At 59.4% G+C, this 20,019-nt stretch overlaps 3 protein-coding genes across 12 annotated transcripts; 2 read left to right on the forward strand and 1 right to left on the reverse strand.

Moving 5' to 3' along the window:
* Positions 1 to 1,407: 1,407 nt before the first annotated feature.
* On the forward strand, positions 1,408 to 10,263 carry CARNS1 (carnosine synthase 1). Its single transcript, XM_072790115.1, has 10 exons — positions 1,408 to 1,521; positions 1,907 to 1,925; positions 3,245 to 3,542; positions 4,360 to 4,449; positions 4,699 to 5,186; positions 5,411 to 5,585; positions 5,678 to 5,763; positions 6,520 to 6,751; positions 6,846 to 7,120; positions 8,114 to 10,263. The coding sequence occupies exons 2-10, from the start codon at positions 1,923 to 1,925 to the stop codon at positions 9,338 to 9,340; spliced, it is 2,874 nt and encodes a 957-aa protein (XP_072646216.1). The 5' UTR covers positions 1,408 to 1,521; positions 1,907 to 1,922; the 3' UTR covers positions 9,341 to 10,263.
* A 1,468-nt stretch (positions 10,264 to 11,731) lies between these two features.
* Positions 11,732 to 17,307, forward strand: RPS6KB2 (ribosomal protein S6 kinase B2). 10 transcript variants are annotated; one of them, XM_072790118.1, is made up of 15 exons: positions 11,786 to 11,942; positions 12,268 to 12,308; positions 12,404 to 12,524; positions 12,796 to 12,864; positions 13,361 to 13,508; positions 14,539 to 14,596; positions 14,697 to 14,797; positions 14,925 to 15,015; positions 15,099 to 15,207; positions 15,319 to 15,426; positions 15,958 to 16,020; positions 16,162 to 16,239; positions 16,329 to 16,436; positions 16,548 to 16,660; positions 16,884 to 17,307. In XM_072790118.1, exons 1-15 carry the CDS (start codon positions 11,871 to 11,873, stop codon positions 17,068 to 17,070), a joined length of 1,467 nt encoding a protein of 488 aa, XP_072646219.1. In that variant the 5' UTR covers positions 11,786 to 11,870; the 3' UTR covers positions 17,071 to 17,307. The 10 variants fall into 10 exon arrangements, with proteins under 10 accessions (XP_072646217.1, XP_072646218.1, XP_072646225.1 ...); XM_072790120.1 differs by having other exon boundaries at positions 15,099 to 15,189; XM_072790126.1 differs by having other exon boundaries at positions 11,813 to 11,942; positions 12,095 to 12,308; positions 15,099 to 15,189.
* Positions 17,308 to 17,420: 113 nt separating this feature from the next.
* PTPRCAP (protein tyrosine phosphatase receptor type C associated protein) lies at positions 17,421 to 19,656 on the reverse strand. The gene is made up of 2 exons (XM_072790128.1): positions 19,524 to 19,656; positions 17,421 to 18,257 (listed from the first exon to the last, which is right to left on the reverse strand). Exons 1-2 carry the CDS (start codon positions 19,524 to 19,526, stop codon positions 17,637 to 17,639), a joined length of 624 nt encoding a protein of 207 aa, XP_072646229.1. The 5' UTR covers positions 19,527 to 19,656; the 3' UTR covers positions 17,421 to 17,636.
* Between the last annotated feature and the right edge of the window lie 363 nt (positions 19,657 to 20,019).

Raw genomic sequence — 20,019 nt, forward strand, 5'->3', positions numbered from 1 at the left:
GGCCACACCTAATTCCAGAGAGGGCACAGAGCAGCCAGCCCTGGGAAGCTGTGCGGGGAATGTGGACTGAGCTGGGCAGACTCTGGATGAATCATTACTCCCCTCTGAGTGCCTACAGTGGTAAACAGAAGTGGGTCCTCTGTATACCCAAAGCTGCTCCCGCAAGTGCCATGGGCCCCTCAGTTCTCTCCCCCAGCCCAGGAGGCTCTCAAGGACACCCAGGAAGTCTCTGGCTCTGAGACAGGCAGGGAGAAAGTGTGGGTTTGAGGCTGTAAGGTGGTGGAATTGTAACAACAGCCTACATGTGGTGGGTGCATGCAGGACCCTGTGCTTATCCTCCCCACAGCCCTGTGAGATGGAAACTAGCCTTATTTTAGGCAGGAGGAAAGTGAGATTCAGATCAGAAAGGGAAGGTGCCCAGGTCCTATGGCTGGAGGTAAGATGGACACCCACCTACTGTGACACTCGAGGAAAGGGTGTGAGTCTCTGAATTTGTGGCCGAGAGCCAGGTCTCTTGCAGTGTTTTTCTGTGGGTGCTGGAGTGAGCACACCTGAGTGGAAGGTTGTGTGTCTTGGGGAGACTGGGTGTAACTACTGGTATCCAGCAGACTCAAGTGTTGATGGGCAAGGGAGATCCCATACATACTCCCTTTCCTGGGCTCAGATCCACCAGAACTCCACAGCTTGGGCAACCCCTTCCTTCTTGGCCCCTTGCAGGGCAGAGGGTATCCCAGGAAACTGGGATTGCCCTTATGGGGTCTTCTTACCAATTGGTTCCCACTCTGGTGGTGGTGGGGGCCCAGGAGTGGTGAGGCAGGAACCCCATGGGTGTCCAGGGACCCCTGCCCAACCTGGCCTTTCTGGGAGAGTCTGCCATAGGGCAGAGTGCTTGCCCATGGCTGAGACTGACTCCCGCAGGTTGGGTATTCTAGGGAGCTCAGGACTCCATCCAGGCGCAGGACTCCAGACTGTGTACCTCCACTGCTCTCCTGGCCACCCCACCCCCAAAGGCCAAGGACAGCCCTGCCATGGTCTCTGCCCTCGACAGCCCTGCCCCGCTCCCCTCCCCTCTCTCCCCTCCATCCCTCTTCCATTCTGGACTTGCTCTCACTCCGTCTCTGCCTCTCTGTCTCTCTTCCTCCTCTTCTCTGTGTCTCTCCGTGTTTCTCTTTCCCCGTCTGGGCTCTGTCTTTTCCTCACCACAGCCCAGCGTCGTGACCCTCTGCTCCCCGGAGCCTTCCTGCCCTCCTTCCCTGGACCCATCCTGGAGCCCCGGAGGCGGACTGGGCGGCCGCGCTGGACGGGAGCGACCCGGCAGCCGGAGGGGGGTTGCTGGCTGGGGCCCCGCGCCGCCCCCGCCCCGCACTGGGCATGCCCCGGTCGCTTCTATATAAAGCGGCGCCACCCGCGCCCCGCTGTGCCGCCGCCACCGCTGCCACCGCAGCCACCGCTGCCACCGCGCCGCCGTCGCTCTGCTCCACGCCTGCCCGCCTGCCCCACCGAGCCGCTGCCGCCCTCCAGGTACCCGGGCTCCTGCCCGCCCCCGGGGGAGAGCCAGGCAGGGGGGCTGCGGGAGTGGGGGCCGCAGGGATCCAGCGCGCCCCCGGCTGGAAGGGCGGGGTGCTGGGACCTGTCCAGCGCTGCCTGGCGCAAGCCGATGCCTGAGCTCTGGGCAGCGGGGTGCGCGGGGTCAGGACCCCTAGGGTCCCGGCAGAAATCCCACTGCCTCCTTGGAGTGGGGGTGGGGCAGTCTTGGACATCTGTCAGGGACAGGACACCTGCGCCCTGGGGGCCACCTCTCCACCCCAGAGTCTTAGGGGCTGGGGTGGAGAGGTGGGGTACAGGCCCAGCTGCCCTGACTTCCTCCTTTGTCTCTCTCCCTCTATCTCTGCCATCAATCTCTCAGCCACTCCACCTGTAAGATGGTGAGTCTTTTCTGCTCCTTCCCCCCAAAAAGCCCAAGCCCCTGGCCAGAGGGAGAGCCCAGAGGGCAGTGTTTGGCCCCCCAAAACCCCACCCTGGGGGCTCCCCTGTGCAGACAGCTCAGACCTGTGATCAGCCGCACGCACTCGGTTGGCTCCCCGCTCACTGTACCATGGGACAGCTAGCTACTGTGTGCCAGACGCTTCATCTGTCCGTCGGCCCTGGAGAACAGCACTGTTGGTTGCCTTTGGCATTCATTCATTCTGCAACATTTATTGAGCTCCTACTATGCATCTGACACCATTCTAGGTTTGGGGACATAGCAGTGAATGTGCAGTCTGGGCTCTTGGGAAACATACCTTCTTCTTTTTGGAATACCTTCTAAGAGAAGGCACAAGGCTCCGAATTTGGAACTGCTTAGTCTGGATTCGAGCCCAGGTCTCAGGCGCAGACCTGTCCTCCTCGCCACAGCACACTGTCTCCCCAGGAATGAAGCCTAAGCCTCATCAGCATCCTGGGGTGGTGCCAGGCCCCCACAAGGCCCAAAGAAACCTCCTAACTTACCCAAGGTAGCCTAGCCTGTCCCCTGGAGGACAGGCTCACCTCTGCCCCACCTGTGTTCATAGTGAGTCTCTGAGCAGCCAGCCTCATGTGGACATCAGCCAGCCTCAGAGAGGGGCAGAGGTGTAAAATTTCATCCAAAGAAAGCATTTCCATGACTCAGAACATCTGAAAAAAGGGCACCGGCTCTTTCCCTACCAATACCCAGGACCGGGCCAAGCACATAGTAGGTCCTCAAGGCCTACTTGGCTGGCAGCAGAACAGATTCATCTACACATTTAGGTCTCAGCAGAGCTCCATGATGGTGGTAGATAGGTTACCAAGGCCAGAGAAATGAGCAGCTCAAGCGTGATTGCTTGGTTCATTCATTCATCTGTTCTCAATCAACATTTATTGAGCAGCTATGACATGCCAGACACTGTTTTAAGTGCCAGAGTTGCTTCCATGCACAAAACAGACCAAAACCCAAAACCTCTGGTCCTGGAAACCAAGCTAGGGCAGGCCTTGGCAAGGGATGAGGGAGAGTGGTCCAGCCAGCAGCATGTCACTTTCTACCCCCATCCCCTGGAGCATGGCACCTATGGTTTACAAAGCACCCCTACCTACATGTTCTTGGTGACTGGCCTTTATCCCCTAATCCAACTCCATCCTCTCCTGGCTCCTAGGATAGCGTCTTCCCTGAACATAACCCAAGGTTAGGGATGTAGAGGGGCTTATACCCTTGGGTGATTTAATGTGCCCTTTGCCCACTCTGCCCAAGACCTACCGCTTCTGCCCATCTCAGCTCTCCCTGGATGCACTGGGTCCCGAGTGGGACTGCCCCCTGGGGTCCAAGGACCTGGAGGAAGAGGAGGGCCCATGGGGAGGAGGCTCTGGCCTGCCACCCCCAGGTTGCTTCCCTGGCACCTGGCGCCACGATGTAGGCCTGGACTGCAAAGGCTCCCTTGAGGGGGCGGAGGCCCGGGCCTGGACCGTCTACTACTACAGCCTCCTGCAGAGCTGTCTGCAGCAAGCTGGCCTTCCGGAGACCCAGGACCGCAGCCATGTGCCCCGTACAGGTGCCCAAGGGCTCCGTGGAGGAGGTGGGGCTCTCTGTAGGGGGAGGGAGGGAGACGCCCTCTGCCCATCCCGCCTCCCATCCCTGTCAAGGTCAGCCCCTTCCCCCAGGCTCTGGCTGGATCTGAAGCCAGGGAGGCAAGGCCAGTCAACTTCAGGCAGGCAAGCATTGTTTCAAAGGGCACCTGGCACCAGTAGTCAGAGATCAAGGCTTCCCTCCTGTCCCCAGGAGACCCAGCCATGGGATTTGTAAGCCATGTTCTTCGGAGCCTTAGCTTCTATAGAACTGTCTTGGGGGCTGCTGTGGAAGCAGCTAACAGTTGGGACCCAGAACTCCTCCCCTGCTTTATCTGTTTTATTCTATTTATTTATTTTTATATCTGTTTTATATATTAGGTGGCCACAAAGGTTTTGTGTAGACAGAGGGTTCACAGCTAGAATATATGAACATCACAGACTGGGAAAATGAGGCACAGGGACACCCCCCCCTCCCCACTGCTGCACTGCACGGGGGCCACAGGTCACAGAGAAAGTTCAGTGTCAGAGCCCAGGCTAGAACCCAGGTCTCCAGTTAGCCAGGCTCTAGTATGTTCCAGGCTAGCTGCAGAGAGGAGGGAACCAGCCTCACGAGGCGGGATGGGCAAGCAGCTTTCCTTTCCCTTTCCAGCGTCTTCTCTGTCCTCTCTACCCTTGTCATCCCACATTGGGAAGGATCTGGGAGCCCCAGAGGGAGGGGCTATGTGGCAGAGAAGGGGAGGTAGAAAGATAGCAGGGGGAGCCCCTGTTGAGCTTGGCAATGTTCTCCCCACCCCACTGCAGGCTGCCCTGGTGCGGAGGTGACCTTATGCATTCTGGGCTCCCCCAGTACCTTTCTGTCTGTGCTGCTGGAGGGTGGGGTCCAGAGCCCGGGTGAGTATGTGCCCAGGTTCCCCCACCCGCTCCTACAGAAAGGGCAGCCCTGCCCTGGCCCGGCCACATCCCAAAATACCCACTGACCCTGGCAACTGCCTGCATTCCACTGGGCCAGCTGCCATGCTCTGAGTGGGGGTGGGTTCTGGGAGCAACTGCCCCCTACTACCAAGGGGCCTGGTCTGAAGGTGGAGGACATGGGGGCATTAAGCCTTCCCTGGCCAGCAACCCTCCTCCCTCTGCCCACAGGAAACATGCTCCTTTGCCTGTCCCCTGCTTGGCTGACAAAGGTGCCAGCACCTGGACAGCCGGGTGAGGCGATCCTGCTGGTCTCTAAGGCTGTGAGCTTCCATCCAGGGGGCCTGACATTCTTGGATGACTTTGTCCCCCCACGCCGAGCCACCTACTTCCTGGCGGGCCTGGGGCCGGGACCTGGCAGGGGTCGAGAGGCAGCTGAACTTGCCCGTGACCTGACCTGCCCCACAGGAGCCTCGGCTGAGCTGGCGAGGCTCTTGGAGGACAGGCTGCTGACAAGGCGACTGCTGGCTCAGCAGGGTAGTGTGGCTGTGCCAGCTACCCTGGCTTTCACCTATAAGCCACCAGCACTGCTGCGGGGAGGGGATGCCAGCCCAGGACTACGGCTGGTGGAGCTGAGCGGCAAAGAAGGCCAGGAGACGCTGGTGAAGGAGGAAGTTGGGGCCTTTCTGCACTCTGAGGCCCTGGGGGATGCCCTGCAGGTAACAGGCTCCTGCCTGCGAGGTCTTTGCGGATGCCAGCAGGATGGGACCCATGGATGGTTACCTAGTCCTGCTGGGAAGTTGTCCCCAACTTTGGGCCCTACTGCTGGAGTATCTCTCCGTGGCAATCCCCTCCCTTCTTACCTCAGTTTACACATTGGATCTTATGGTACCCCATGGGTACATGGGGTGGTAAGGAGGCTCCCTCCCCCTCTCTGTTGCAGGTGGCTGTGAAGCTCAGTGGCTGGCGCTGGCGGGGGCAGCAGGCACTGCGTCTGTACCCACGAGTAGAGCTGGGGACAGTGGTCGACACCGTGCTGGCGCTGCTAGAGAAACTGGAAGAGGAAGAGAGTGTCCTGGTGGAGGCTGTGTGCCCACCTGCCCGGCTGCCCCTCCCAGGTGAGAGCCACCAGGGCCAGCCAGGAGCGAGGAGCTTGGCTCAGCCTCCTGACTGCCCTCTGCTGGGCTCAGGCCTCACTGTTCTTCCCCAGGCAGTCCCCCACCTGGCCCCGGGCTGGCTGTGCGGATCTGTGCTGTGGTATGTCGCACACAGGGTGACAAGCCCCTGCTGAGCAAGGTGAGCGTGGCTTGGGTTCAGCTCCTCACCCTGCTGCCATACCCCAGCCCTGAGCTGCTGAGGGTCTCAGGGCAGACAGAAGACATAATATTTGGGGAAAATCTTGGTCCCCTACGAGGACTCCTGGGTCTGACGCTTGGTTTCCCTCCCTCTCCATCCTTCCTGCCTCAGGAGCTCTGCCTGGTACTCCACACTGGGTACCAGGGCCCAGGGCTGAATCCTCTTTCCAGGGAGCTCTTGCCCACAGAAGAGGCTGACCCAGGGTCCCTGAACTTCCAGTGTCTGGAGTCCTTTAGGAGGGGCCTCCAAGCTGGGGAATCCAAGGCAGCTTGAGGACCCTCCTGGGAACACAGCTCTGAGCCAACCTGAGAGAGAGTCTCTCAAACCTGCCCTCATGGAGGTCTAGGGTGGGCCACACCAGGGTGGCAGAGCCCCCCCGCAGGAGCTAGAAGCAAGCATGCTTGGAGCCTTCAGGGAGCAGAGACCCCAGCTGGGCCTGGAAGCCTGCATAGAATCCCCTCAGGGTCTAAAGGACCAGGTGGGCAGTGGCAGGGGAAGTGGTTTGTGCCGTGTAAGTCATTGTGCAGTGTAAGTCACAGTGGAGGACTGAGCTGCTTGAATGTCCCCCGGGAGGTCCGACCTGGATCTCGGCACTAGGGTAGGTGTGCAGGGGCGGGGGTGGTGGTGTTGGGGGGGGCGGTGTTAGTCCGGGGAAGGCTCCTCCTGGGCCAACACCCTCAGCCAGATCCTGCTCAGGTGGTGTGCAGCGTGGGCCGTGAGGACCGGCCTCTGCGGCACCAGAGCGCCTTGCCACAGACGCTGGAGGTGGCACTGGCCTGGTGCGGCCTGGGTGAGACAGCGCAGGTGGCGGTCGTGCGGCAGCGCGTCAAGGCGGCGGCCGAGGCCGCGCTGGCCGCCGTGCTGGCCCTGGAGGCCGGCCTGAGCTCTGAGCAGCGCGGCGGGCGCCGGGCCCGCACCGACTTCCTCGGTGAGCGTGGACGACCCGGGCCGGGCCGGGGGGCAGTGGGGCGGAGGGAGGCCGGGGGGCAGCCGCGCTGAGCCCGCGCCCCCCGCCGGCCCAGGCGTGGACTTCGCGCTGACGGTGGCAGGCCGCACGCTGACCCCCGTGGCCCTGGAGCTGAACGGCTGCCTGTGTCTGGAGGCGTGCGGCGCGCTCGAGGGGCTGTGGGCCGCGCGGTCGGCTGCGGCGGAGGAGGCGGCGGCCGCGCCGCTGGTGGAGACCATGCTGCGGAGCTCGGCGCGCTACCTCATGGAGGGCAAGCAGCTGCTGCTAATCGGCGCGGGCGGCGTCAGCAAGAAGTTCGTGTGGGAGGCAGCGCGAGACTACGGGCTCAAGGTGGGCGGGGCGGGGCGGGGGGCGGGGCGGGGCGCGGGGCGGGGCGCGGGGCGCGGGGCGGGCCGAGCCCGAAGTCCCCGCCTGAGTGTTGGAGGGCTTGGGGCGGGGCCAGCACCGCTGGGGGCGGAGCCTGCGCTGGGCGTGCCCGCTGAGGGCTCTGGAGTCCCGGAGGAGGGGTGGGGCCGCCGCCCAGCCCAGGTCAGAACTGTGAGCTCTTTTTTGGCTCTCTGCCGGAATTCCATCCCAGCCAGGTGAAATAAGCCCACCGGGAAGGCCCTAATCTACCACAGTGACCTCCTCTCCCCTCTTCCACAGTACAGCCCCCTCTTGGGAATCCTCCCCTCCAGCCATTCCTATGCCTCTTCACTCTGTTTTGCACATTGTGTTCTCCACTTGGAACTGGGACTCCTCATGCTGCCAAAGTGTAATAGGGCTGACTGCTGCCCTCTCCTGTCTCTTCAGGAGCAGCCTCTGCCCTGGGTACCAGCTGCTTGGTGTCAGTGTTCACCCAGCGGCCAGTGAGATTTGGGGCACAGAGCCCCACTAGATTGCTCTGTGGGCACCTCCAGGGTCAGAACTCCTAGGTGTATGACGACCAAGAGCATGATGCCCAAAGACACGACACCAACTGGCCAAACCCCATCCCTGGTAGTTTCCCTACAACCTCTGGTTAGAGTAAGAATGAGCCCACCAGTCCTTCCAACCCAGATCACACTCTTTCCCTCTGCCGCTGTCTTTCCTCTGGCTGAGACTTACTCAGCTCCCAGCCTAAGCATTGCCCCTTGAGGCTGCCTTCCCTCCCCTCCAGGCTGGGTTAGGTGTGTCCGCTCTGTACCCTCCATTTAGTCAATCATCAACAAATATGTTTTGAACACCTAGAACTGGTAGATCTGTCTCTCCTGAGGGCCAAAACCATGTTCTAGGCCCCATCCAATCTCCCCAGCATCCAGCACAGGCTGACCTGGGTATGTTGTCCTCTGGTGGTTTCTGCAGTTGCACCTGGTGGAGTCAGACCCCAACCACTTTGCATCCCAGCTGGTGCACACTTTCATCCACTTTGATGTGACGGAGCACCGGAGGGATGAAGAGAATGCACGGTTGCTGGCAGAACTGGTGCGGGCACGTGGCCTGCAGCTAGATGGCTGCTTCTCCTACTGGGATGACTGCCTAGTGCTCACGGCCTTGCTCTGCCAGGAGCTGGGTCTGCCCTGCAGCCCACCAGCTGCCATGCGCTTGGCCAAGCAGAAGAGTTGCACCCAGCTGCACCTGTTGCGCTGCCATGGCCCACCCTGGCCTGCGCCCTCCCTCCACGCTGTGCCCTGTTGCCCACTGGAGAGTGAAGCTGATGTGGAGAAGGCCGTCCATCAGGTGCCCCTGCCAGGTGTCATGAAGCTGGAATTTGGGGCAGGTGCAGTGGGTGTGCGGCTGGTGGAGGATGCACCACAGTGCCACGAACATTTTTCCCGGATCTCTCGTGACCTGCAGGGTGAAGCTGACCACCCTGGCATTGGGCTGGGCTGGGGCAATGCCATGCTGCTGATGGAGTTTGTTGAGGGCACCGAGCATGATGTGGACCTGGTGTTGTTTGGTGGGCGACTGTTGGCTGCCTTCGTCTCCGACAATGGCCCCACAAGGCTGCCTGGCTTCACTGAGACGGCAGCCTGCATGCCCACGGGGCTGGCAGCAGAGCAGGAGGCACAGCTGGTGCAGGCAGCCTTCCGCTGTTGCCTGGGCTGTGGGCTGCTGGATGGGGTCTTCAATGTGGAGCTCAAGCTGACTGCGGCGGGGCCGAAACTCATTGAGATCAATCCCCGCATGGGTGGCTTCTACCTGAGAGACTGGATCCTGGAGCTCTATGGTGTGGACCTACTGCTGGCTGCAGCTATGGTGGCCTGCGGCCTGCGGCCTGCCTTGCCTATGCGCCCACGTGCCCGTGGCCACCTGGTGGGTGTCATGTGCCTATTGTCCCAGCACCTGCAGGTGCTGAGTTCTACCGCCAGCCGTGAGAGCCTGCAGGCTCTTCATGACCAGGGCCTAGTGCGCTTCAATTTGCTGGAGGAGGTCCTGGTGCCAGGTGAATATGAGGAGCCCTACTGCAGTGTGGCCTGCACTGGGTCCAGCCTGGCTGAGGCTCGTCTCCGCCTGCTGGGCCTCTGCCAGGGTCTGGGTATTGATGGGCCCCACTACCCTGTTGCCTACTTCCTGTCCCACTTCAAATAGTGCCTCTTTTCTTGTAGCCCTGCCCCAACCTTGGCCTGGCTCACTCCAAGGCCTCAGGTCTGTTCCAGAGTGGCAGGGCCATTTGACATTAAGGCCTCCTGGGCTTGAGGGCCACTAAAGAAAGCATCTGGGGGGCCACTGGCCTCTCTTGATCTCTATCCAGCCCAAAGATCCCAGTCCTGCCCCCAAGACTCTAGCCATGGAGAAGCAACAACAGCTGCACACATGCATACACCTCCGGGTTGGTGGGAGTGGGCCCAGACTTAGCTCATCTTTGTCATCCTTCCAGGTCTGTCTCTCTTCCTGCAGCCTACAGGAGGAGAGATGCTGGGTGGCCCCTGGCCTTGGCCAAATCCCACAAAAGCCTGAGACTAAACGCCCTGTCCTCTTACCCTCACCCCTCATTTAGCAAATTCTGGTATATTTCTAAAGCCCGCTGACAGCTTTTGGCAGTGCCCTGCCTGCCTTACTTGGCCTGAGCAGTAGAAGCAGGTAACCTGGGGTCAGCAGGAACCATTTCCTCTCCAGGCAGACACTATTACCCCAGTCTGCAGATGAGGAAACAGGCTCAGAGAGGAACAACCCCTGCCTCGGGGTCATACCACAGTAGCTGGACGGTCAAGGGACAAGACACAAGGTCCAGGTTTCCATTTTTACTAAGTCTTAAGTGCCCACTCACCTTCTAAACCCCACTCACCTCCCTGCCCTCATTCATATGTGGCCTTCAGATGAGTGAAGCACACACCTTCTCCATCAAGCTTTGGTGCTTTGACCTCTGGCATAACTAACTAGCCTTGGCAGAGGAGAGTCTACACTCCCTAGTTCAGGGGAGACTGCTTCAGTAACTGCCTCTGTGCAGCACAAGAGCTGTGGCTAGCTCCACAAGCATGCCTCTCCAAATAAAGGCTTATGAACTAATTAAAGGTCTGGCATCTGGTTCTTGTGACTTAGACAACACCTTTCAGGCTCAGCTAGATGGGAGTTGGGGAAGGGAAGAGGGAGAGGTGGTTAGGAGATACCTATAGCATCTGGAGCTAAGAATAAAATGCCATACTGACCAGGCCTCTGTGTTGACTGTGAGCAGAGGCCTGCCATGGTCACCCACAACGGGACCTGAACCTCAGGGTCTCTGGAGGGTGGGATTACAACAGAGGGCCACATCCAACCAAATAACTCTCCTCCAGCCTGAAGACTCCTGAGTTCTGCCCATCTGTGTTCATTTTTAGCCTCCCCATCCAACTAGAATGCACATTTGGACAGCCTCCAACGTCAGATCTCATCCAAGACCTAGTGTGGCCCAAACTCACCCCTATAGAGCCCCATTCAACAAGAATCCATGCCCAAATCGAGAGTCACAGAATAGGTTTGGTGTATTCATTCATTCATTCATTCATTCCTTTAATGAAGTTTTATTAAGTGTCTATTCTGTACCAAGCAGCAAAATTATTGAATGTACTTAAATTGGCAATGGAGCAAACTCCAGCACAAACCCGTATTTACGGGTGGATCAATGAGACCCAACACCTTTCTGGCAAGAACCAGGTAAAAAAGTCCAGCCGTGACCTGAGCGTGGAGCAATCACCCGGTAAATGCTCTGACTTGGGGAATCCTTGAAACAGGTGTCACGTTAGGGAGACTGTGATGCAGCCGCCTCTCTTTCACGGGCGAACAGAGAGATGCGACCTGCCTTTTGCCACCCAGCCAGCACCCAACCACCCAGCCAGCACACGGCTTGAACAAGGATGCGAATTAAATTTGCACCCATACCTGGGCAGCCCTGGTGACTCAGTGGTTTAGTGCCGCCTTCAGCCTTGGGTGTGATCCTGGGGACCCGGGTTCGAGTACCATGTCGGGCTCCCTGGATAGAGCCTGCTTCCCCCTCTGCCCGTGTCTCTGCCCCCCCCCCCCCGTCTGTCATGAATAAATAAATAAATAAATAAATAAATAAATAAATAAATAAATAAATTATGATAGACACAGAGAGAGAGAGAGAGAGAGAGAGAGGCAGAGACACAGGCAGAGGGAGAAGCAGGCTCCATGCCGGGAGCCCGACCCGGGACTCGATCCTGGGACTCCGGGATCGCACCCCGGGCCAAAGGCAGGCGCTAAATTGCTGAGCCACCCAGGGATCCCCTAAATAAAATCTTTTAAAAAAATAATAAATTTACACCCATACCTGCATGTACTTCTGCCCCATCCAAACTCAAACTCTCCCTACAACCAAGATAAGCGCTTTCCAGGCCGCCCTTGTCCGGCGCCGCCCCCAGGAAGCAATGCTGGGAACACCGAGGGTTCTGCATTAGAGCGTTAAGCCGGAACTACAGTTCCCGAGAGGCTTTGCGCCGGACGCCATTTTTTTCTCCCGGCCAGACTAAGCGGCCTGCTGGAAGGAGAGGGAAAGCCTCATGCGTCATTGGCGCGCGCGGCCGCGGTCGCAGAGTGATAGCGTACGGCTTCCCCCGCCCCGCCCCCCGGGCTGTCAGTCTGAGCGCGGCCAAGCACGGCAAGGGCCCGCCGGGCCGGCGCCGCTATGGCGGCCGTGTTTGACCTGGACTTGGAGACGGAGGAAGGCAGCGAGGGCGAGCCAGAGTTCAGCCCCTCGGTGAGTGGGCCTCCCGGGCGCGGCTCGATCCCGGAGCCGATCCCATTCCCCAGACGGTGGAATCGCCCTGGCTTGCCCCCAGAGCGTCTCAGAGCCCAGCCCGGATTAAGCTCTGGTCCATCCCGACTTCCCCCGACCTGTCTGTCTTCCAGGCCCCCGCGCTTACCCTGGTCCTCCCTTCCTGCCCTCGGCCTCTCCTTCCCAGTGCTGGCCCATCGCCCGCCAGCTCCCATTCCTGACCCCGTCCTCTCCTGGGCCAAGTAGTCCAGCTCGAGGGGGAGGGATCCCCTGCCTTCCTTGGCTCTTACCCCTCGGTTTCTCACAGGACGTGTGTCCCCTTGCCGAGTCGAGGGCGGCTGGCCCGGAGTGAGTGAGGGTTGTGTTGGGGGGAGGAGGGAATGGGCTGGGGAGGGAGACACGAGTACTGGAGCCTGGCCCCCATTAACTTCTTGTATCAATAGGCCTGTGGGACACTGTGAGGAGGTGGAGCTGACTGAGACCAGTGTGAACCTGGGCCCTGAACGCATCGGGCCCCACTGCTTTGAGCTGCTGCGTGTGCTGGGCAAGGGGGGCTATGGCAAGGTACTGGCCCTCCTTCCTCACTGGTCTCCCTGCCTCAGCCTTGCAGCAGCAAAGGGTCTCAAAGCAAATTAGACTTATAAATCAGCAGAGCCTTCATAGAACGCTGTAAAGGAGGGGAAGGCAAATCATCTCAGAATCAGACTTGACATCTTTACTGCCCCACCCTTGGGTGGGCCTAGGCCTCTTGGTCTGAAGGTCAGAGCTTCAGGGTGGAGCTTTGTGAGGGTAGGATGTGGAGAGGGAGGTTGATCCTGTCTCCCCTGCCCCACAGGTGTTCCAAGTCCGGAAGGTGCAGGGCACCAACTTGGGCAAGATATATGCCATGAAAGTCCTGAGAAAGGTGAGTCATTTGTTCAGCCAACAAATCCTTGCTTGGTGGCTGCCATTCTCCATGCACTACTCCAGGCTTCCAGAAGACAATAGTGAACATGATGGAGGAGATGGTCCCTGTCTTGGGCATTGGCTGGTTTATTGTCAACGATGGTTATATTGTTTTGCAGTAATTCTCAACTGTGGGCAATTATGCGTCTATATTTTTGAGCCACAACTAAATAGGGATGCTACTGGCATCCAGTGGGTCAATGCCAGGGATGCTGCTAAACATCCTACAATGTATAAAACAGCACCCACAACAAAGAATTATCTGCCCGAAATGTCATTAGTGCCAAAGTAGAGAGGTACCTCTAGAGGATAAATCAGTCCTTGAGAAGGACAACCACTGATAGTGGAATTATGGAGAAATATAATGGAGTGATAAAGGGTGGCAGAAGGGTAATGGCTGGAGGGACTAAAAGAGCCTGAGGTGCCCACCTTCTGATTGATCCCCGCCTCTTCAGGCCAAAATTGTGCGCAACGCCAAGGACACAGCACACACGCGGGCTGAACGGAACATTCTAGAGTCAGTGAAGCACCCCTTCATTGTGGAACTGGCCTATGCCTTCCAGACTGGTGGCAAACTCTACCTCATCCTCGAGTGCCTCAGTGGTATGAGTGGGGGCCCAGCCAGGGAAGCAGGGCCAGGGAACCAGCCAGGAAGCACTGGGAGCTCTGGGGGAAGCCCGGAGAGATGTGGTGTGTAGAATGGCTAGGGGGCCCCCACACCCATCCATCCATGCATCCATTCGTTCGTTCATTCGTTCATTCAGCAAACGTCTGTCGAGCACCTATTGTGTCCCTCACCTGTATTGGGGGTGGATGGGAACAGTTGGAGTTTGTACAGTGGCTTGTTTTGTCCATTTCCACTGCCCCTTCATGGCCTGTTTCTCACTCCTGTGTGCCCTGTGTCCAGTTGGGTCCCAGATCTGGTGGTTCATTCTTAGCAGTGTCCTCCATCCTCTCCACTCTTGGGAGGGGAGGGCATGGGTCACGATTGTTTCCTAACTGGACCTGAGGCCTGCAGCTCACCTTCTTCCATGAACTCTCAGGGTCATTATCTCACCACGGAATTGTGCCCAACGTTCCTACTCACAATTACGGGGCTCTTTGTAATGGCCCAGATGAAGCCTGGCCTCCTTGGCCTGGTGCCCCCTGTTGGCTGTGAAACGGTTGGGGCCTGCTTCCCACCAGGTCTTATCTGCACAGATGAACACTGTGAGCCCCAGTCCCCACGTCCCATCTCAGCACCCCCTCGATTCTGTTACCGCGGACTGTGTCCCCTCACGTTGGGATTAATTTTGCCTCCTCTGAGATTTTTTTGTGTTAAGCTCTTGGAGCTATTGCCTCAGTCTGGCATATTAGAGCACCTCTGTGCATGTCTGTCTCCCCATTAGACTGAGCATCCTGAGGGCAGTGGCTGGGTCTCTTCATCTCTGTGTCCCCAGCTTCACCCAGCACAGGGCCAGATACCGAGTAGGCGTCGGTAGATGTTTGCTGAATTGAATTGAATCCCCACGGCAGCTCTGTGAGGCAGGTAGGGCCGGAATTTTGAGTCCCACTCTCCCCAAGAAGAAACCAAGATTCGGAGAGCAGAGGCGCTGGTTCCCAGCACACAGCTGCTGACGTGTTTGTGTCATAGGCGGTGAGCTTTTCACGCATCTGGAGCGAGAGGGCATCTTCCTGGAAGACACAGCCTGGTAGGTGTTACTTCCTGCCTCTCCGGAGGGGCTCCAGGGATCCCCTCCCCCAGAGCCCCCCCCCCCCCACCCTTGCCTTCACCCTATCCTGTGTCTGCAGTTTCTACCTGGCAGAGATCACCCTGGCCCTGGGACATCTCCACTCCCAAGGCATAATCTACCGGGACCTCAAACCTGAGAACATCATGCTCAACAGTCAGGGTGCGCATGTGTGCACGCACCCCCACCTTGTGCAGCTACATACGCTGGTTCGGGATCTGCAGGGAGGGCTGAGGAGCACCATGCTGTGGGCCAGGGCCCTGATCACTCCCTCCAACATCTTTCTCAGGCCACATCAAACTGACAGACTTTGGACTCTGCAAAGAGTCGATCCATGAGGGCGCTGTCACCCATACTTTCTGTGGCACCATTGAATACATGTAAGCAGCAGCTAGGTGGGACCGGGGGTCGGGAGGATGACAGGAAGGGCCCGACCCAACTGATGGTTTCACCTGGCTCCCAGGGCCCCTGAGATTCTGGTACGCAGTGGCCACAACCGGGCTGTGGACTGGTGGAGCCTGGGGGCCCTGATGTATGACATGCTCACTGGATCGGCAAGTCCAGCCTCCTGGGTGGGGGGGGTTGGCAGGGCGGGGGGTGGGAGGGGGTCCCCATCTGGGAGCAGGACCAGGACCAGGGCCTTGGGGGAGGCTCACAAGTCTTTCCTCCTCTGCCTTCTCCAGCCACCCTTCACCGCAGAGAACCGGAAGAAAACCATGGACAAGATCATCAAAGGGAAACTGACGCTGCCCCCCTACCTCACCCCGGATGCCCGGGACCTTGTCAAAAAGGTGGGCTTCCCCCTGCCCCCGATCCAGCCTCCAATGTCTTCTAGGTCCTCCTTGGAATCCTGAGTTTCTCTGGGCAGCGGGACACCCCTGCCTGTGCAGTTTGCCTTTATAGTATGAAGGAACACTGGCTTTGAGGTCCAAGACGCTGAGCTTGGACCTTAACCCTGGAAGACCAGCTGCACACATCCCTAGTCTAAGTCCTAATCAGCAAAACATTCACGATGAGCTAGCTGCTCTCCCATTGAGAAGCCATTCATTGGGGGTAAAAGTGGGAGGCTAGGTTTGGAGATTGGATCCCACTGCAGTGGCCTGGATGGGGTGCTGTTGCAAAGGCTTCATGGAAAGGGCCCACTAGACCAAACCTTGGAAGTCCTAAGGTTGTCATAGGTGGAGACCACGCTCCAAAGGCCTTGTCCCCACCACTGCACACATACCCCTCCCCTGTCCTCACCCCAGCCAGCCTAAGAACTCAGAGGAACATGCAATCAGTGCCTCTCCCCCAGACCCTCACCCTCTGCCCTTGCCCTGCAGTTTCTGAAGCGGAATCCCAGCCAGCGGATCGGGGGTGGCCCAGGGGACTCTGCTGATGTGCAGGTGGGTCTGGGACCACTAAGAGGGGGCAAGGCTGAGCCCCCAAAAGTTCCAGGGGGCAGGTAAGGCCTTAGGGCAGAGGGAGTTACTGAAGGAGCCAGGGAGGGTGAAATGATGAGATGTTTGGGGGCACTCTACCCACAGAGGCACCCCTTCTTCCGGCACATTAATTGGGATGACCTCCTGGCTCGCCGCATAGACCCCCCTTTCAGGCCCTGTCTGGTGAGTGGAGGTCCCTTGGTCTGGGGGCAGGTGGAAGGCCTGTCTTGGATGCCCCCTAACCTCTCCTCCCCACTCTGGTCTGCCCACAGCAGTCAGAGGAGGACGTGAGCCAGTTTGACACCCACTTCACACGGCAGACACCAGTGGACAGTCCAGATGATACGGCCCTCAGTGAGAGTGCCAACCAGGCCTTCCTGGTGAGGTCCTGGGTGGCCTGAGGGTTATGGGGGCACGGGCAGGATTATGGCTAAGGAGTGGTGGACACTGAGTGTCCCCTGGCCCTGCCTTTGCCCCACCGCACCCTCCAGGGCTTCACATACGTGGCACCTTCTGTCCTGGACAGCATCAAGGAGGGCTTCTCATTCCAGCCCAAGCTACGCTCCCCCAGGCGTCTCAACAGTAGTCCCCGGACCCCGGTCAGGTACCACAGGGCAGAGAGGAGTATGTAGTTGGGCCAGAGGCTAGTTCTAGCTTTGGCTCTGCTGCTCCATCCCAGGGCTGCCTGGGTTGAATCTCAGCACTAGTCTCCATTTTTCGCATATACCACCGGGGACCTCACAGCTTCTGTGCCCAGGCAGGTGGGGAAGTTGGCCCTCTGACCCTACTGCTGGTAGGGGCTGACTCAGCTTCGGTTTCCCCCGCAGCCCCCTGAAGTTCTCACCCTTTGAGGGATTCCGGCCCAGCTCTGGCCCACCGGAGCCCATGGAGCCCCCTCTACCTCCTCTCCTGCCGCCGCCACCACCACCACCATCGAGCACTGCCCCTCTCCCCATCCGACCCCCCTCGGGGACCAAGAAGTCTAAGAGGGGCCGTGGGCGCCCTGGGCGCTAGGACGATGGGTAGCTGTGAGGGCAAGCAGACCCTAGGGCAGTTCCAGACCCTGGAGGTGTGTCTAGGGGTACGGGAGTGAGTGTGTGTGAGAGCATGTCTCCGTTGGGGGTGGCTGTGCCCCTGAACCGTGCCCATGAAGGGCTATAGGCTGTGGCTGTCAGTGGAGTGGCCTCGCTGCCCAGCTGGTCTAGTTGAGCTGTGCCCTTGAAGAATTAAAATATTGAATCATGGCACTGACCTGGCTCTGCCCTTGGACTTCTGAGGGTAGGATTGGGTGGGGTTGGGCCAGCAGGAGCCCCTGCCTAGAGACGGGCAGGTTACTACAAGACCACAAAGCCGGACCACAGAGCCACAGGGCTGGAGGGGTTTTATTTCAGAAGGCTCTCCAGTGCCACTAGGGATGGGTGGGCTTCCTGATGGGGACAAGGATACACAGCTTTGGGGACAGAACTGGTAGGGGAGCAATAGTCTGAGACACCCTGTGTAGCGGTGTGGGTGACAATAGGTCCAGGGTAGCATGGGATGCAGAGGCACAGTGACAGGGATGTGACACACCACACTGGCTCTTACAGTGCTGTGACGTGGAGGCCCTGGCTGCCAGCTGCTTCGGCGCTGTCGTCCCAGGCCGCGCTGCCAGCAAAGGCGTGCAGGTCGCTCAGCAGGGCCTCGGCGCTGCCCCCTGAGCCCACTGGCCCCTGGGAACTAAGGCCCAGGCCCCCTCCGGTGTTACTGTCACGTGCTTCCTCGCCTGGCTCTGGGACCTGCTGTGGGCAGGGCCCCTCTCTGCATTGCTGATCCTCTTCCTGGGACTCTGTCTCCTCCAGGCCACCAACCAGATGGTAGTCCTCTTCCACATCCTGCTCGTCCTGCTGCTGTTCTGGGTCCTCATCGGGTGGCTCCACCTCGGCCTGGGCCCGGAGCCAGCGGCCCGGTGGGCTGGCCCAGAGGAGGCGGCGAGTGCGGCCCCATAGTGCGGCGCCCAGGCGGGCTGGGTGGTAGTAGCCCCCTGAGTCGCGGCTGAGGCGGCGCCAGGCCAGTGCCAGGCCAGTGGCCAGCAGCAGTAGCAGCAGCAGCAGCAGGACAACAGTGACAGAGCTGGAGCTCTCACTGTCCTTGGCACTGCTGCCTGAGCCCAGGACCCCTGGCAGGGCCAGCAGTGTCCCGAGCCCAAGGGCACAGGGCAGGTCCTGTGGGGAGACAGGCAGGGGCTTGTCACCTGGGCTGGGGGCAGTCAGACCGGGTGACTCGCTCCTTGGTTGCCTTATGGGCCAAATGGGGACAATCAAGTAGAAAAGCCCAAGTTTTTACTCTGTCAGTAAAGTCCTGGTCCTTTGAGATGCAGCCATGGAGCCTCTAACCCACTCCCCAGCCACCCCACCTTCACTGTCTGAGCCTGTGCTTGCCTATGGCCTGTGCGCCGGCTGTTCCCTCTGCTCAGCGTGCTCATCCCCCAAGAGCCACATGACTGCCGGCTCACCTCGGCTCCCATCATCTCAGGGAGGCCGAATCTGACCTGCAGCGCTGCCTTGCCTCTCACCCCTACAGCCGGGCTCTACCTGCCTCTCCCTCGTACTTCTCACAGCGTACGAGTGCTTCTCATTATTGCCCTATCTGCCCCACCAGAGCAAGCAGCAAGGAGACAGGGGTCCTTTTGCCTCAAGGACTTAATTTCTGGCACACACCGTAGGTTCCTGGCACACATGGTAGCTGCTCAGTAATTACTGGTGTGTCAAGACTCTATGGGTAGGAGTGGGGGTAGGGTGGGATGTGCAGGGAGGGGGGTAATCTGCGAGGCTGGCGTTGGGGTTGGCTCTTTCTGAGGCCTGGATGGAGGGACCAACTCAGAGACAACTGTTTACCCTCCACTTGGCCAGGTCTCAGGACGTGGGTCCCTGAAACCCCTCTTCCTCCCACCCATGGGACTGCCTCAGCTACTGCATTTCCGTTCAGTCCGGTCCCTGGGGGCCTCAAGCCTGCAGGGCCTGGGGCTGGGGGAGGCGGGTGCAGCTACCAGAGGAAGCCTGCGGTTGGAACAAGGCAGGTGAGAGATGATAGGGGGGAGGGGTGTGGAGGTTCAAGCAAGCCTCCCCTTCACCCCAGGCTCTGTTTGCCCAGGCTCCAGGAACACAGGTAAGTTCTATGCCCAGGTTCCAGCTCCCCAGCAGAACAGGTGAGAGGGTCTGCCAGAGGTTCCTGAAGGGGAGCTGGGCCTGGAGAGGGGTGCTGGGGGCACACCTTGAGTCCCAGGGAGGTCCAGCTCTGAGGTGAGATGAGGAAGGCCCAGCTTCTGCCCCATGCTTGCCCTGGGTCTCCCACCTCTGCCCTCGACTGACTGCTCCAGCTTCTGGAACCCCACGTGGGCGGGGGGGTCCTCCCTTAGTGCCCAATGCCCAGGCAATCCAGCTCTGACCTGTTGCCCCCACCTCAGGACCCAGTGGGCTCTTGGTGCTCACCATCAGTCCGCCGGCCTTGGTGCTTGAGCGCCCGCCACCAGCTCTGGCTGTGTTCAGTAGAAGTGAGCTCTGGCGTGCTCAGCTGCAGCTAGGGGTTACTGGGCGCTTCCGCTTCCTGCCCACAGTACCCCACCCAACCCTCCCTGCCATAGGCCCCTGCTAGGGGCCACAGGCCTCTTAGGACCACCCTAACCCACACTAGCGCGTCACAGATCTCTCACCTATTGAGGCCAGGGCTGTGGGGCCCGTGGCTAGGCCTCCAGGGAGAGGGACTGGACACCAGCTCAAAGCACGACACAGTCCTGGGCTGGGTCCTCAGTTTCTCTAGCCGGCAGAATTCAGGGAAGCAAGGACTGGGGGGTGAGGTGGGGAATGCTAGTGGCCCCCAGACCTTTTTCACATCCTTGGGTCCCTGAGGGCCTCATCTGTCCCCAGCATTACACACTTCCTTTCCCAGCTGCCTGCCCCCCCAACCCTTGTAGAGGGCAAACCTGAC

This window comes from Canis lupus, chromosome 21, assembly GCF_048164855.1.
Source record: "Canis lupus baileyi chromosome 21, mCanLup2.hap1, whole genome shotgun sequence".
Classification (NCBI taxonomy): domain Eukaryota; kingdom Metazoa; phylum Chordata; class Mammalia; order Carnivora; family Canidae; genus Canis; species Canis lupus.